The sequence below is a fragment of the Dendrobates tinctorius genome, unplaced genomic scaffold (assembly GCF_039654945.1).
Source record: "Dendrobates tinctorius isolate UK_male_01 unplaced genomic scaffold, ASM3965494v1 ptg000091l, whole genome shotgun sequence".
Classification (NCBI taxonomy): domain Eukaryota; kingdom Metazoa; phylum Chordata; class Amphibia; order Anura; family Dendrobatidae; genus Dendrobates; species Dendrobates tinctorius.
Window position 1 is genome coordinate 14,477,200 of NW_027361759.1, and position 13,454 is coordinate 14,490,653.

Consider the following 13,454-nt stretch of genomic DNA (forward strand, 5'->3'; position numbering starts at 1 on the left):
GGACTTTCATCCAGGGGGTCTCCCACTTGGTACCGCCCTATAGGGTGCCCCTGGACACCTGGGACCTTAACCTAGTCCTGAGTGTTCTGCAGGAAGCTCCATTTGAACCGCTACAAGATATTTCTCTGTCGTACATTTCCTGGAAGGTGGTATTCTAGGTAGCCATAACTTCCATTAGGCGAGTCTCAGAGTTGGCGGCCCTGTCTTGCCTGGCACCGTTTCTCGCCTTCTATATGGATAAAGTGGTGCTTAGACCAGCTCCCCCCTTTCTGCCGAAGGATGTGTCCTCATTCCACATTAATGAGGATATTGTCTTGCCCTCATTTTGTCCAGCTCCAGTACATCACGTGGAAAAAGCTCTTCACACGTTAGACCTGGTGAGAGCACTCAGGAGGTACGTGTCGCGGACGGCACCCTTTTGTCAGACGGACATGCTGTTCGTGCTTCCCGAGGGGCGCAGGAAGGCACTCGCAGCCTCAAAGTCGACCATATCCAGATGGATCCGTCTAACTATTCAGGAGGCCTACCGCATCAGGAGTGCGCCGGTTCCAGCAGGGACCAGAGCACACTCTACTCGGGCGGTGGGTGTCTCTTGGGCGCTTCGGCACCAGGCTTCGACGGAACAGGTGTGCAAGGCAGCAACCTGGTCCAGCCTGCACACGTTTACTAAACATTACAATGTCCATACTCAAGCTTTGTCAGATGCGAGCCTAGGTAGAAGGATTCTCCAAGCAGCGGTGGCGCACCTTTAGACAGGAGGTGCATGTAGCTTGGATTGGTGAGTCAACTTCCCACCCAGGGACTGCTTTACGACGTCCCACAGTACCTGTGTCCCCCAATGAGACGAAGGAGAAACAAGGATTTTTGTGATAGCTCACCGTAAAATACTTTTCTCCGAGACGCTCATTGGGGGACACAACACCCACCCTGTTAGCTAGTTTGGCTCTTGTTTATTTAATTAAGGTGCATTTTTGTTGATGTCAGGGTGGTTCTTTTCCAGACATATTGTTATCTGCTTTAAGGCTGATTTTTGTTATTCTCCTACTGCTTTTGCACTAAACTGGTTTCCGCCCGCAATCAGGGCGAGGGTGTATACGGCGGAGGAGGAGCTAACCTTGTGTTGTTTACTTAGTGTCAGCCTCCAGGTGGCGGTAGCATACACCCACAGTACCTGTGTCCCCTAATGAGCGTCTCGGAGAAAAGGATTTTACGGTGAGTTATCACAAAAATCCATGTTTTCATGTTAGCACTCTTAGCAATCCCTGTATGAAGGCCACTCATGGCTTCCAAATGTTAAGAATGTGTGACAGTTTAGTGTTACACAAATAATTTATTGTTAATGGTGTATAATATTGCTCTTTGTGTTGTATCATAAGACGTTTGAGTTGATTTTTCTCTGCAGGCAAAAAACCTGCTCTCTTGGTAGTAAAGAAGCTGCTTACAAAAAGCAGGTTTTGTTGTGTTTTTGTTGTTGCCTATTTCATGAGTTTTTTATTTTTTTTAAAAATTCTGTGGAAGCATGGTTGAAAAGCAATGTCTGACTTTCATTTGTTCATTTTCATAGCTTTTTGATTTATTATTACCGTATAGACTCGAGTATAAGCCGACCCCCATAATTTTGCCACAAAAAACTGGGAAAACTTATTGACTCGAGTATAAGCCTAGGGTGGAAAATGCAGCAGCTACTGGTAAATTTCAAAAATAAAAATAGATACCAATAAAAGTAAAATTAATTGAGACATCAGTAGGTTAAATGTTTTTGAATATCCATATTGAATCAGGAGCCCAATATAATGCTCCATACAGTTCATGATGGCCCCATAAGATGCTCCATACAAAATACAACCCATATGATGCTGCACAAAGATTAATAATGGCACCATAAGATGCTCCATAGAATAATATGCCCCATATGCTGCTCCATAAAGGTTATGGCCCCATAAGATGCTCCATAGATTATGCCCCGTATGCTGCCCCATAAGATGCTGCATAGATTATGCCCCATATACTACCCCATAAAGATTATGGCCCCCTATGCTGCTGTGAATAAAAAAAAGCCATACTCGCCTCTCGTCACTGGAGACCAGGTGCCGGTGTCCTGAGCAGGCGGGGAAACCGGTGCGCTATGGGGGACAGGGGCCTGTGTCGGCGCTGGCTCAGGCCCCGGCACCTGAGATATTCACCTGTCCCTGTTCCACCGCCGCGCGCCGCTCTGTCTTCCGGGTCCTCTGTCAGTGACTGTTCAGGCAGAGGGCGCGGCACGCACTAACCACATCATCGTGCCCTCTGTCCTGAACATCACAGCCAGAAGACGCGAAAGACAGCGGCGCGCGGTGACGGAACGGGGACAGGTGAATATTGCATATTCTTTCCCCCTCCTGGCGCGTCTCTCCAGCCCCTGCTTTTCACACGGTCTCTGGCGCCGCAGCTCTTCCTTCCTTTAGCGGTCACGCATATTCATGATTTTAATGAGTGGTACCACGTGACCGCTGAACACAGGCGCCGGAGACATGGGGAGAAGCAGGGACTGCAGAGACCGCGCCAGGAGGGGGTGAGTATGATGTGACAGCCGCGCTCCCCCTCCCCTGCCAACCCCCTGTCTTATATGACTTGAGTATAAGCCGAGAGGGGCACTTAAAAAATGGGCTGAAAATCTCGGCTTATACTTGAGTATATACGGTACTTTTGTCAGATTCAAGTTATTTCTGTTACAATTGTGGGTTTTTCTGTCATTAAATGAGGGGTACCAACAATTTTGACCACGTGTGGAGCCTTACACCCTCTCATAAACCTGTATTTTAGTCAAGAAAATGTATAAGCTAGTTAAACCTATGTATTGTTCAAGATTTACTTTAATGCCAGTGCATTATCAGTATAAGGATGGTTCACATGTTGTGTTTTTGCCACGGAGAAAAACGCTGTGTTTTACAGTACCAGAAAAGTAAATGAGATTTTCCTTGCAGATTTGACCCATCAAAGCATTTTGTTTTGCTTTCCAAATCTGCAGCATGTCATTTTTTCTGCAATTTTGTAGTGTTTTTGAATGAGGAAAAAAATATATCAACACTCTGGTATACCCATACTCGTATACTATAATGCAGATGGGCAGTACTTGGGCAGGGCCAACAGCTATAGTGTATGTATGACCAAATAGATGGATGATCTGGGAGAGAAAGCATCCTATATACATTTGCTGTGATGGTAAATGCAATCTATTGCTACCTGTTATCAGCCATTTCACACCCTGGACAGGATGCCTGGAGTAGTTTTTATTGGAATTACTGAAAGATTTGGCCCCATTGATGATTGTATCTTTTCTATATGTACAGTATCGCACCCTTGCAGCAACATATTGCAGTGAGCAGTTTTATAAGCTGAATTTTCATAAATTGACGTTTTCAGGGTTGACACCAGATTATCGTACGTTTTCTTGTGTCCCGGTGAAAGATGTTGGCTGTACCAGCGCCATGTTGTGTTTGTGAATCTTATATTGTAATAACATGGAAGCATTATAGAATAGGACTTTTCTGACACGTCTGTTGTAGAGAAGACGTGGAAAGCGACCTTGTGCCATCTGCTGAGTCCAGACATGTGACCGCTGCTGCCCATCGATGGCCCCAGTGGTGACCCATTAGTCACCCTAGCAGTCAGTGCTTCTGCAACAAACAGGAAGTGAGGAGACTGGTGGGAGGGCTCAGGTAGTGTAGGGACTCGTGCGGCTGGGAATCGGTAAGATGAGTATCATTTATTTTAGTGTTTTACAGCACTTCAAGAAGCTTTTTAGCAACAACCTCATTATTTGGGACATTTTCCGGCTATAACAGAGTTAAAACAATAGAATGAACAAAGTATTTTTTTTTTTTTTAAAGTTTAATAAAGAAATTTTACAATAAATAAACTTACATAAATTAAACAACTTAACATTAACATATTCTTTGAATAGGATGTGCAGTACTCAGGGGAGCCACTACTTGGTGTGGTGGCGCGGAGCTGGTTTTCCCCATACACTATTTGCACCCGGTAGCTGGCGGACCTGGCGACAGCTGATTAGTGGGGTGCTGGTTGTTGGATCCCCTGCGGTTTATTATTGATGATTGAAGTGTACAATCATTAGTGCTCTTTAATCATTAACTTTTTCTTTGCAGCCCCCCTTGTGAAGATGAAGCAAGCCTTAACAAAGCTGAAGCAGGAGAACGTACAAATGGACATTAGGATTGGGGTTGTGGAGAATACGCTGCTTCAGTCAAAGCTAAAAGAAAAATCAAACATGACGAGGGACATGCACGCTGCAGTAATGCCGGAATCGTCAATTGGAGAATATTAATTACGAAAAAGCGCTGTACACTTATGTATATAATATATATTTATACAGATAATTGCACTTCTTTTCCCCAGGCAGGTCTCCTCACAGGTCAGTTATTTTCTGTGCTGTCCAGTCTGGCCATTCATCTCCCCCCCAAAATGAAAATACAGCACCAGGTTTTGGGTACATCGCAAAGCTCTAATGGACGATGTGTATATGATTATGGTCTACCCTAAAACTAATACATATGCGCTAGGTACACATTGCACTTGTGCCCCCGGTCGTCCCCGACACTAGCCATAATAAGAATGCCGGGGCATCCGTCCACCATTGGGGACACTTTGCTTTACTTTATAGGCACATACCGGCCAGGCAGAGGCCAAAAGAACAGACTTTTGGCCACCGTCCTTTGTAAGGGTGGGGCCTGTGGCATGGTCCCGATCTATACTGTAAGCTGAGTGCACAGACACCGTACATACCTGGTGTAAGGTACCGTATAGCAGGAGAGGGGAAGACATTCAGAAACACTATCCAGCTTTCTTTTCTGTTTTTTTTTTTTTTTTGGAGGGTTTTAGAAATTGTATTTGGTGTAATCATTTCATTTTGAATTGTCATTTTGTAAGTGTTGATAGTAAATCTATTTTATATAATGTCTGAATAAAATATTCTCTTTTTAATATAACCAAAATACAGTGAGTTTCTTTAGATATCTGTACTGAAAGTGATGCTGTGCCCTGAGACTAAAAATGACTGCATTTCTCATGTATAGTCATCCTACTTGGACTTCCCACCGCTGTCCTTATGCCACTGGAGCCATTTTAGATTGAGGAGGAATGGAGGGGCGATCTGAGCAGAAAAGGCAGCGGGAGGGAAGTGACAGTAGATAAGGGGAGACAAACATGCTCATTTTTCAGCTCCAGGGTGGAGGGATGCTTTAAAGGGGGCCTCCTTATGTAGCTTACCCCAAGATAAATCAACATGGGGGATTCTAGCTTATGATAGGTGGGTGTGTGCTAAACAAGGAGCTTCCCAAAATCTGCAGATTCTCTGTATTGATGTTTTATGTTATACATATCTCTGACTCGGACAGGCTTTTGTCGTACACATTAAGTTGTAGTATAGAAACCCACATGAATAAGGTCATTGGCCCCCTGGACCATGAGTAGTGAGACTCAACAATATTTTTTTTTTTCTTGGATTTCATGCAGTTTTTATACAGTATTAAGCTCTTCCCATACGCACACCAAGCGTTCCTCTCTTCAGAAGGTCATTATTCACTATGAAGTCCATGGATATGAACCATATGCATGAAACGTTTTTACCTCTCCTTAAAACACTTATCCATATACCGAAATCATAGGTAAACCTTCCATACTAAAGTCATACGCAAATCCATGTGTTATAGGTAACGATCCTATAAACTGCAAGAAAAGTGTAATGTACCTTTAAAGCCAAAGCTCTAAATTTAATAGTCTTTTGTCATAAGAAAAAAATAAAACTAGTTACAAACTGGATGTAATGCAGCATCTACGGCTAGTCATGATGGCTTCAGAAACGTAACCAAACCAAAATTAATTGGAATGTTAATATCCACATATCTCATAATTTTTTTGTTGTAAATTATAAAGACTTTGTAAGGTGGGCTAGGCTAGCTTATGCCCAACCCATTTCAAAAAGTCGGCAGAGCTAGTCACGGCTGGTGCGAGACTGATGAAAGTCGCAAAGTTTGTGCGCAATATAAAGCTGCAAGAGAAAAAAAATTGACGTTTAAAGCAGTTTTATACCAGAAGACATAAAAGTGATTGGTGAATCAGGACCTTCGATTCTGTTTCTACATAAATGCGAATTGAACTCTGTTTTGAAGAGCCATTTTTTCAAGCTCATCTCAGTCATAGGATTTGATATTCCCTCTCGCCTCAAGATAGTTTGTTTTGTTATTAGAACTTTATTATTTTTCTGTCAAGTTAGCTGTGTGTCGACTTGACTATATTTTCCAATTGCACTATTTTAAGCTACATGTAATTTAAGTTTTTCTTATACAAATAGAATAATAATTTTATTTCTATAGCGTCAACATACACTGTGTTCCAAATTATTATGCAAAAAATATCTTCTCTAAATTACCTATATGAATTGCAGTCATTGTTATTTTCCAGTCATCTAATATTCTAGTATAATTGCAATGTTTTTGAACAAACTGCCTATGAAAACAGTATATTTTTTTAAAATAATAAACACTCAAAATGCATGTTCCAAATTATTATGCACAGCAGAGTTTTCAACCTTTTTATTTTTATTTTCAACAAAAAAATGGTCAATTGTGAAATTATAAGCATTATCAGCTTATTACAAAATGAAATCAAACAGTTTTCAAGTCAAAACTTTATTCTAGGTGATGTTACATTTGCACATAGGACCCCTTGTTCGAAAGAAGCTTCTGACCTCTCTCGTCCATTGAATTTGTCAGTTTTTGGATGGTTTGTGCTTCAGTTGTTTTGCATGTGGACAGAATACCCTCCCAGAGCTGTGGCTTAGATGTGAACTGCCTCCCACCATCATAGACACTCCTTTTGATGATGCTCCAGAGGTTCTCAATGGGGTTGAGGTCAGGTGAAGATGGTGGCCACACCATAAGTTTGTCCTCTTTTATGCCCATAGCAGCCAGAGATGCAGATGTGTTATTTGCAGCATGAGACGGTGCATTATCATGCATGAAAATGATCTTGCTGTGGAAAGCACGGTTCTTCCTCTTGAACCATGGCAGGAAGTGCTGTTTTAGAAACTCCACATAGATTATGGAGTTCATCTTTACCCCTTCAGGGATCCTAAAGGGGCCGACAATCTCTCTCCCCATGATTCCAGCCCAAAACATTACTCCACCTCCTCCTTGTTGGCGCCTTAGCCGTGTTTTCATGGGGAGTCCATCAACCAGCCATCCTCCACTCCATCCATCTGGACCATCGAGCGTTGCACGGCAATCATCGGTGAACAAAACAGTTTGGAAGTTAGTCTTCATGTATCGTTTGGCCCCCTGGAGCCGTTTCTGCTTGTGTGCAGTGGATAGAGGTGGTCGACAGGATGGCTTACGCACAGCTGCAAACCTCTGAAGGACCCTGCATCTTGTTGTTCGGGGGATGTTGGAGGCACCAGCAGCTTCAAAATCTTGTCTGCTGCTATGACAAGGCATGTTTGCAGCTGCTCTTTTAACCTGACGCAATTGCCTGTTGGAAAGAGTCCTCAATTTTTCCATATCAGCACGCACACGTGTGTGTGCTGGGAATCAGCTACATACTTCTTGATTGTGCGATGATCACGATGAAGTGTCTTGGCAATGTTGATTGTAGTCATGCCTTGACCTAAATACTCCACAATTTGTTGCTTCTCAGCAGCCGACACATCCTTTCTCTTTCCCATTTTGGCAAAAAATGTAGGCTGCTTAATAAAGTGGAACAGCCTTCTTAAATAGTCTTGCCTTTATTTGGACACACCTGCCAAACTAATTTGCACAGGTATCTGCAATTGCTTTCAGTGATATAAAGAGCCCTGACACACATCACCATCAATGAGTTTAAATGACAAACAAAAGAATTCTAACCTTATCACTGCTAAACTTTTTGCATAATAATTTGGAACACAGTTTATTCCGCACCACTTTACATTTTAGAGGGGACTTGTACAGACAATAAAGACATTATGGAATAAGAATCACATAAATCAACAAATACCAAGAGGAATAAGGGCTCTGCTCCCAAGCTTACAATCTATGAGGAAATAGGGGAGACACAAAAGGTAACAATTGCTTGTATTGTACGGTCCAGCCATCAATATGATAAATAGGGTATTCACATAACGCATGCCACGTTGGAAAGGGGTTAATAGCCCTCTGTGTCTGTACGCATTCTGGTTGATGATCATCAACCAGTATGCGTACAGACAGGGCTATTAACCCCTTTCCGACGTGGCAAAAATAGTATGCACATGTCGATTTCCCCGTTTGGTGTGGGGTCCGGAGCTGAGCCCGCACCTTTGTGGGCACATGACAGTTGATCTATACAGCAACCATGTGCTCGCAACAGCCGTGGGTGGAAACAATCCACCCGTGGCTGCCGCAGATCTCTATGGTTGTCATTGCCAGATTGCTATGAGCGCCGCCCAGTGGTCGATTCTCATAGCAAGTGAGCATTTCTGCTACACAAAGGTGATCTGATCATCATCGTCTGTGTGTAGCAGAGTCGATCAAATTACTGCAGCTTCTGGTCTCCAATGGAGACTATTGAAGTATGTAAAAAAAAGTTTTTAAAAATAATATAAAAGTTCAAATCACCTCTCATTCGCCTCATCCAAAATAAAAAAAAAAAAATAAAATCAAATATGCACATATTTGGTATCACCGTGTTTAGAATTGCCCAATCCAATCAATATAAAAAAAAATTAACCCGAACGCCAGAATTACGCCTTTTTGCTTGCCATTACATAGCAATGAAATGCAGTAACGGGCGATCAAAACATTGTTTCTACCCCAAAATGGTATACGGTAAATAAAAACAGCGCAAAAAATAAGCCCTCATCCAGCCCCAGATCACGAAAAATGGATTTGCTACAGGTTTCGGAAAATGGTGACTTTTTTTAACAAATTTTGGATTTTTATTTCACCACTTAAATAAAAAAGAAACTAGACTTGTTTAGTGTCTGTAAACTCGTAAGGACCTGGAGAATCATAATGGCAGGTCAGTTTTAGCATTTAGTGAACATGGTACAAAAAACAACTGTAGAATTACACTTTTTTGTAATTTCACCGCACTTGGAATTTTTTCCCCATTTTCCAGTACACAATATGTTAACTAGTAATGAGCGAGTATACTCGTTACTCGAGATTTCCCCAAGCATGCTCGGGTGATATCCGAGTATTCGGATGTACTCGGAGATTTAGTTTCTGTCGCCGTAGCTGCATGATTTGTGGCTGCTAGACAGCCTGAATACATGTGGGGATTGCCTGTTTGTTAGGAAATCCCCACATGTATTCAGGCTGTCTAGCAGCCACAAATCATGCAGCGACAGAAACTAAATCTCCGAGCACATCCGAATACTCGGAGATCACCCGAGCATGCTCGGGAAATCTCGAGTAACGAGTATACTCGCTCATCACGAGTTAAAACAAATGGTGTTCAAAAGTACAACTTGTCCTGCAAAAAAAACAAGCAATCACATGGCCATATTGAGCTAAAAATAAAAAAGTTATGGCTCTGGGAACAAGGTGAGCAAAAAACGAACACGGAATATGGCCCGGGGGTTAAGTGCATGGAGGGTGTGTGAACAGATGTTATGAGGGTCATGATTTTGAAGAAAATTTTGTATGGTCAAGACTGGGATAGTTAAATAAGTGAGGTGAAGCGATAGGCCAGTCTAAAGAAATGCATTTTGGGGCCACGCTTAAAACTGTGCTTATTGGAAATTAATTGAATTATCCTGGGTAGTGCATTCCAAAGAATTGGTACATCATGCAAAATGTCTTGGAGACACAAGTGGGAGGTTCATATTATTGAGGATGTTAATCTTAGGCCATTGGAAAAGAGGACATGGATAAGGGTTGTAGCGCTTTGTGGGTAAGAGTGATAAGTTTATATTGAATTCTGTAGCAGATGGGCAGCCAGTGTAGTGACTGGCACAGGGTGGAGGCATCGGTGTAGTGGTTGGAAAGGAATATGATCATGGCTGCTGCATTCAGGATGGACTGGAGAGGGGAGAGTTTGGTAAGAGGGAGACCGATCAGTGGAGAGTTGCAATAGTCCAGATCAGAATAAATAAGAGCTAAAGTAATAGTTTTTGCAGAGTCAAAGCTAGGAAAAAGTCGAATTCTAGATATATTTTTGAGATGTACAGTTGTGGCCAAAAGTATTGACACCCCTGCAATTTTGTCAGATAATACTCAGTTTCTTCCTGAAAATGATTGCAAACACAAATTCTTTGTTATTATTATCTTCATTTAATTTGTCTTAAATGAAAAAACACAAAAACAATTGTCCTAAAGCCAAATTGGATATAATTCCACACCAAACATAAAAAAGAGGGTGGACAAAAGTATTGGCACTGTTTGTGTAATTAACAGCACCTGTAACTTACCTGTGGCACCTAACAGGTGTTAGGAATAAGTACATCACACTTGCATCCAGTTGACATGGATTAAAGTTGACTCAACCTCTGTCCTGTGTCCTTGTGTGTACCACATTGAGCATGGAGAAAAGAAAGAAGACCAAAAAACTGTCTGAGGACTTGAGAAACCAAATTGTGAGGAAGCATGAGCAATCTCAAGGCTACAAGTCCATCTCCAAAGACCTGAATGTTCCTGTGTCTACCGTGCGCAGTGTCATCAAGAAGTTTAAAGCCCATGGCACTGTGGCTAACCTCCCTAGATGTGGACGGAAAAGAAAAATTGACAAGAGATTCCAATGCAAGATTGTGCGGATGTTGGATAAAGAACCTCGACTATCATCCAAACAAGTTCAAGCTGCCCTGCAGTCCGAGGGTACAACAGTGTCAACCCGTACTATCCGTCAGCATCTGAATGAAAAGGGACTGTATGGTAGGAGACCCAGGAAGACCCCACTTCTTACCCCGAGACATAAAAAAGCCAGGCTGGAGTTTGCCAAAACTTACCTGAAAAAGCCTAAAATGTTTTGGAAGAATGTTCTCTGATCAGATGAGACAAAAGTAGAGCTTTTTGGGCAAAGGCATCAACATAGAGTTTACAGGAGAAAAAAGAGGCATTCAAAGAAAGAACACCGTCCCTACAGTCAAACATGGCGGAGGTTCCCTGATGTTTTGGGGTTGCTTTGCTGCCTCTGGCACTGGACTGCTTGACCGTGTGCATGGCATTATGAAGTCTGAAGACTACCAACAAATTTTGCAGCATAATGTAGGGCCCAGTGTGAGAAAGCTGGGTCTCCCTCAGATGTCGTGGGTCTTCCAGCAGGACAATGACCCAAAACACACTTCAAAAAGCACTAGAAATTGGTTTGAGAGAAAGCACTGGAGACTTCTAAGGTGGCCAGCAATGAGTCTAGACCTGAATCCCATAGAACACCTGTGGAGAGATCTAAAAATGGCAGTTTGGAGAAGGCACCCTTCTAATATCAGGGACCTGGAGCAGTTTGCCAAAGAAGAATGGTCTAAAATTCCAGCAGAGCATTGTAAGAAACTCATTGATGGTTACCGGAAGCGGTTGGTCGCAGTTATTTTGGCTAAAGGTTGTGCAACCAAGTATTAGGCAGAGGGTGCTAATACTTTTGTCTGGCCCATTTTTGGAGTTTTGTGTGAAATGATCAATGTTTTGCTTTTTGCTTCATTCTCTTTTGTGTTTTTTCATTTAAGACAAATTAAATGAAGATAATAATACCAAAGAATTTGTGTTTGGAATCATTTACAGGAAGAAACTGAGTATTAGCTGACAAAATTGCAGGGGTGTCAATACTTTTGGCCACAACTGTAGGTAACATGAGCGAATAACAAATTGGATGTGGGGAAAGAAAGAAAAATCAGAATCAAATATGACCCCAAGACAGCTTGCATGTTGCTCGGGAGTAATGATAGAGCCACACACAGAAATGGCAATATCAGCATAGGTAGTTAGAAGAGTGAGGAAACACAAGAAGTTCAGTTTTTGACAGATTTAGTTTTAGATAGAGGGAGGACATGATGTTGGAGACAGCAGTAAAACAATCACTGGTACTTTGTAATAATGCAGGTGTGATGTCAGGAGTAGAGATGAGCGGATTTGATTGGGTCAGGGTTTATTTGGGAAGCTATAGCGCTAACCGAATAAGCTACAGCGGGAACCTGGCTTCCTGGATCAATCTGGCTCATCAGCTGTTCGGCGGCGCAGCTGCATGTGTCGCGGCTTTGTGACAGTCACAACACACGCATGGAGAGCCAAACAAATTTGTATATGGCCCCTCTCATTTCCGACAGATCACATAAAGTACATAGCTATTTCTCTCTAACAATCCACCAGTATTCGTGAGCTATGAAGTTTAACAGATCATGTTCCCAAGGAATAATCATTACGGGCACACCCCTAACCTATTGGTTACAGTATTATTGACCCTCTCCTTCTCGGGGAAGCAGCTGTATATCTCTGCTGTTGGCTTCATTGTGCTCTTCTTGTCTTCTTGTATCGGACCAATTTACTGTAAAGATCAGAGCTGCAAGCAATACTGCAATGATCAGCGATACTGCAACGATCACTACTACCCACCCACGTGTTTCTGAAAAAAAAATGACAACAATTATCAAATTGTTACTAAACAAGGTGAATTAATAATACCAAAGATTAAACACAAAAATAAGAGCTGTAGAAAAAGGAAAAATGTAAACACCATCATGTAATAAATATTATACAGAGGGATCAATTAGTAAGTATAAAAAATATTCTTTATTAGAAATCTATTAAAGGAGGGAGGGGGGCACGGCTAGGCATGTAGCAGGACACACGTGAATACCTCCGCCGGTATCCAGACTTTTATCCCACTTACTGGGGGATTTTGAGCTCCTGTACCGGGTGCACCACCAGAGAGGACCAAATTCCGGCATGACATGGCAGGACAAGAGGCAGAAGCAAGTGGCGGCCCGGGCGTGAACTGCGAGCCAAAATGGTGCCAAAGCAGGCACTGCCACAGTGACTGAGGTCGCTGAGCAGGGTAAGCATCTAGACAATCGCAGCCTCCCTGGAACAGTATATGCCAGGATGCCTAAGACCAGGGGAACCCATCTAAAATCTGGTCTGGCTCCCAGCCCTGCCAGTGGGTCGCACAACGTGACAGCTCTACCGCAAGATAAGAGCAGCGCCATGCTCATGGGCACCCCCCAGCACCCATATTGATTTTTCTGATGAGACTGTGTGTGAGGGTGCCTCTGATAATGTGGGAGAAGCTGCAAAACCAGGGACAAGTTTGTTAATCGTTCAATGGGGATTCTCTGCAATTATATGTAGTTGGTGATATATTGCAAGATGCAACAGAGAACGTACTTTGAAATATACAGTTGAACCTAACAAAGGAGGGGCAAGCTAATCTGGTTTCATGGAATATACAGGGACTAGGAGAGCCTAATAAGAGGCATGCTGTCTTTAAAACCCTTAAAGATTATAAGAATGTGA

General features: G+C 42.5%; 2 protein-coding genes across 6 annotated transcripts in view; one reads left to right on the forward strand and one right to left on the reverse strand.

Moving 5' to 3' along the window:
- IFT57 (intraflagellar transport 57) overlaps positions 1 to 4,991 on the forward strand; it is a 30,706-nt gene extending 25,715 nt beyond the window's left edge. For 2 of the 3 annotated variants that reach the window (XM_073586254.1, XM_073586253.1), the window contains exon 12: positions 4,146 to 4,991. In XM_073586254.1, the coding sequence (XP_073442355.1) occupies positions 4,146 to 4,324 (179 nt within the window). In that variant the 3' untranslated portion in view covers positions 4,325 to 4,991. Of the gene's footprint in view, positions 1 to 1,132; positions 1,213 to 4,145 lie in introns of all 3 variants that reach the window. The other variant, XR_012234229.1, reaches the window with a different exon arrangement.
- A 5,271-nt stretch (positions 4,992 to 10,262) lies between these two features.
- The window catches only part of HHLA2 (HHLA2 member of B7 family), a 157,895-nt gene continuing 154,703 nt past the window's right edge, over positions 10,263 to 13,454 (reverse strand). For all 3 annotated transcript variants that reach the window (XM_073586255.1, XM_073586257.1, XM_073586256.1), the window contains one exon: positions 10,263 to 12,564. In XM_073586255.1, the coding sequence (XP_073442356.1) occupies positions 12,395 to 12,564 (170 nt within the window). In that variant the 3' untranslated portion in view covers positions 10,263 to 12,394. The remainder of the gene's footprint in view (positions 12,565 to 13,454) is intronic.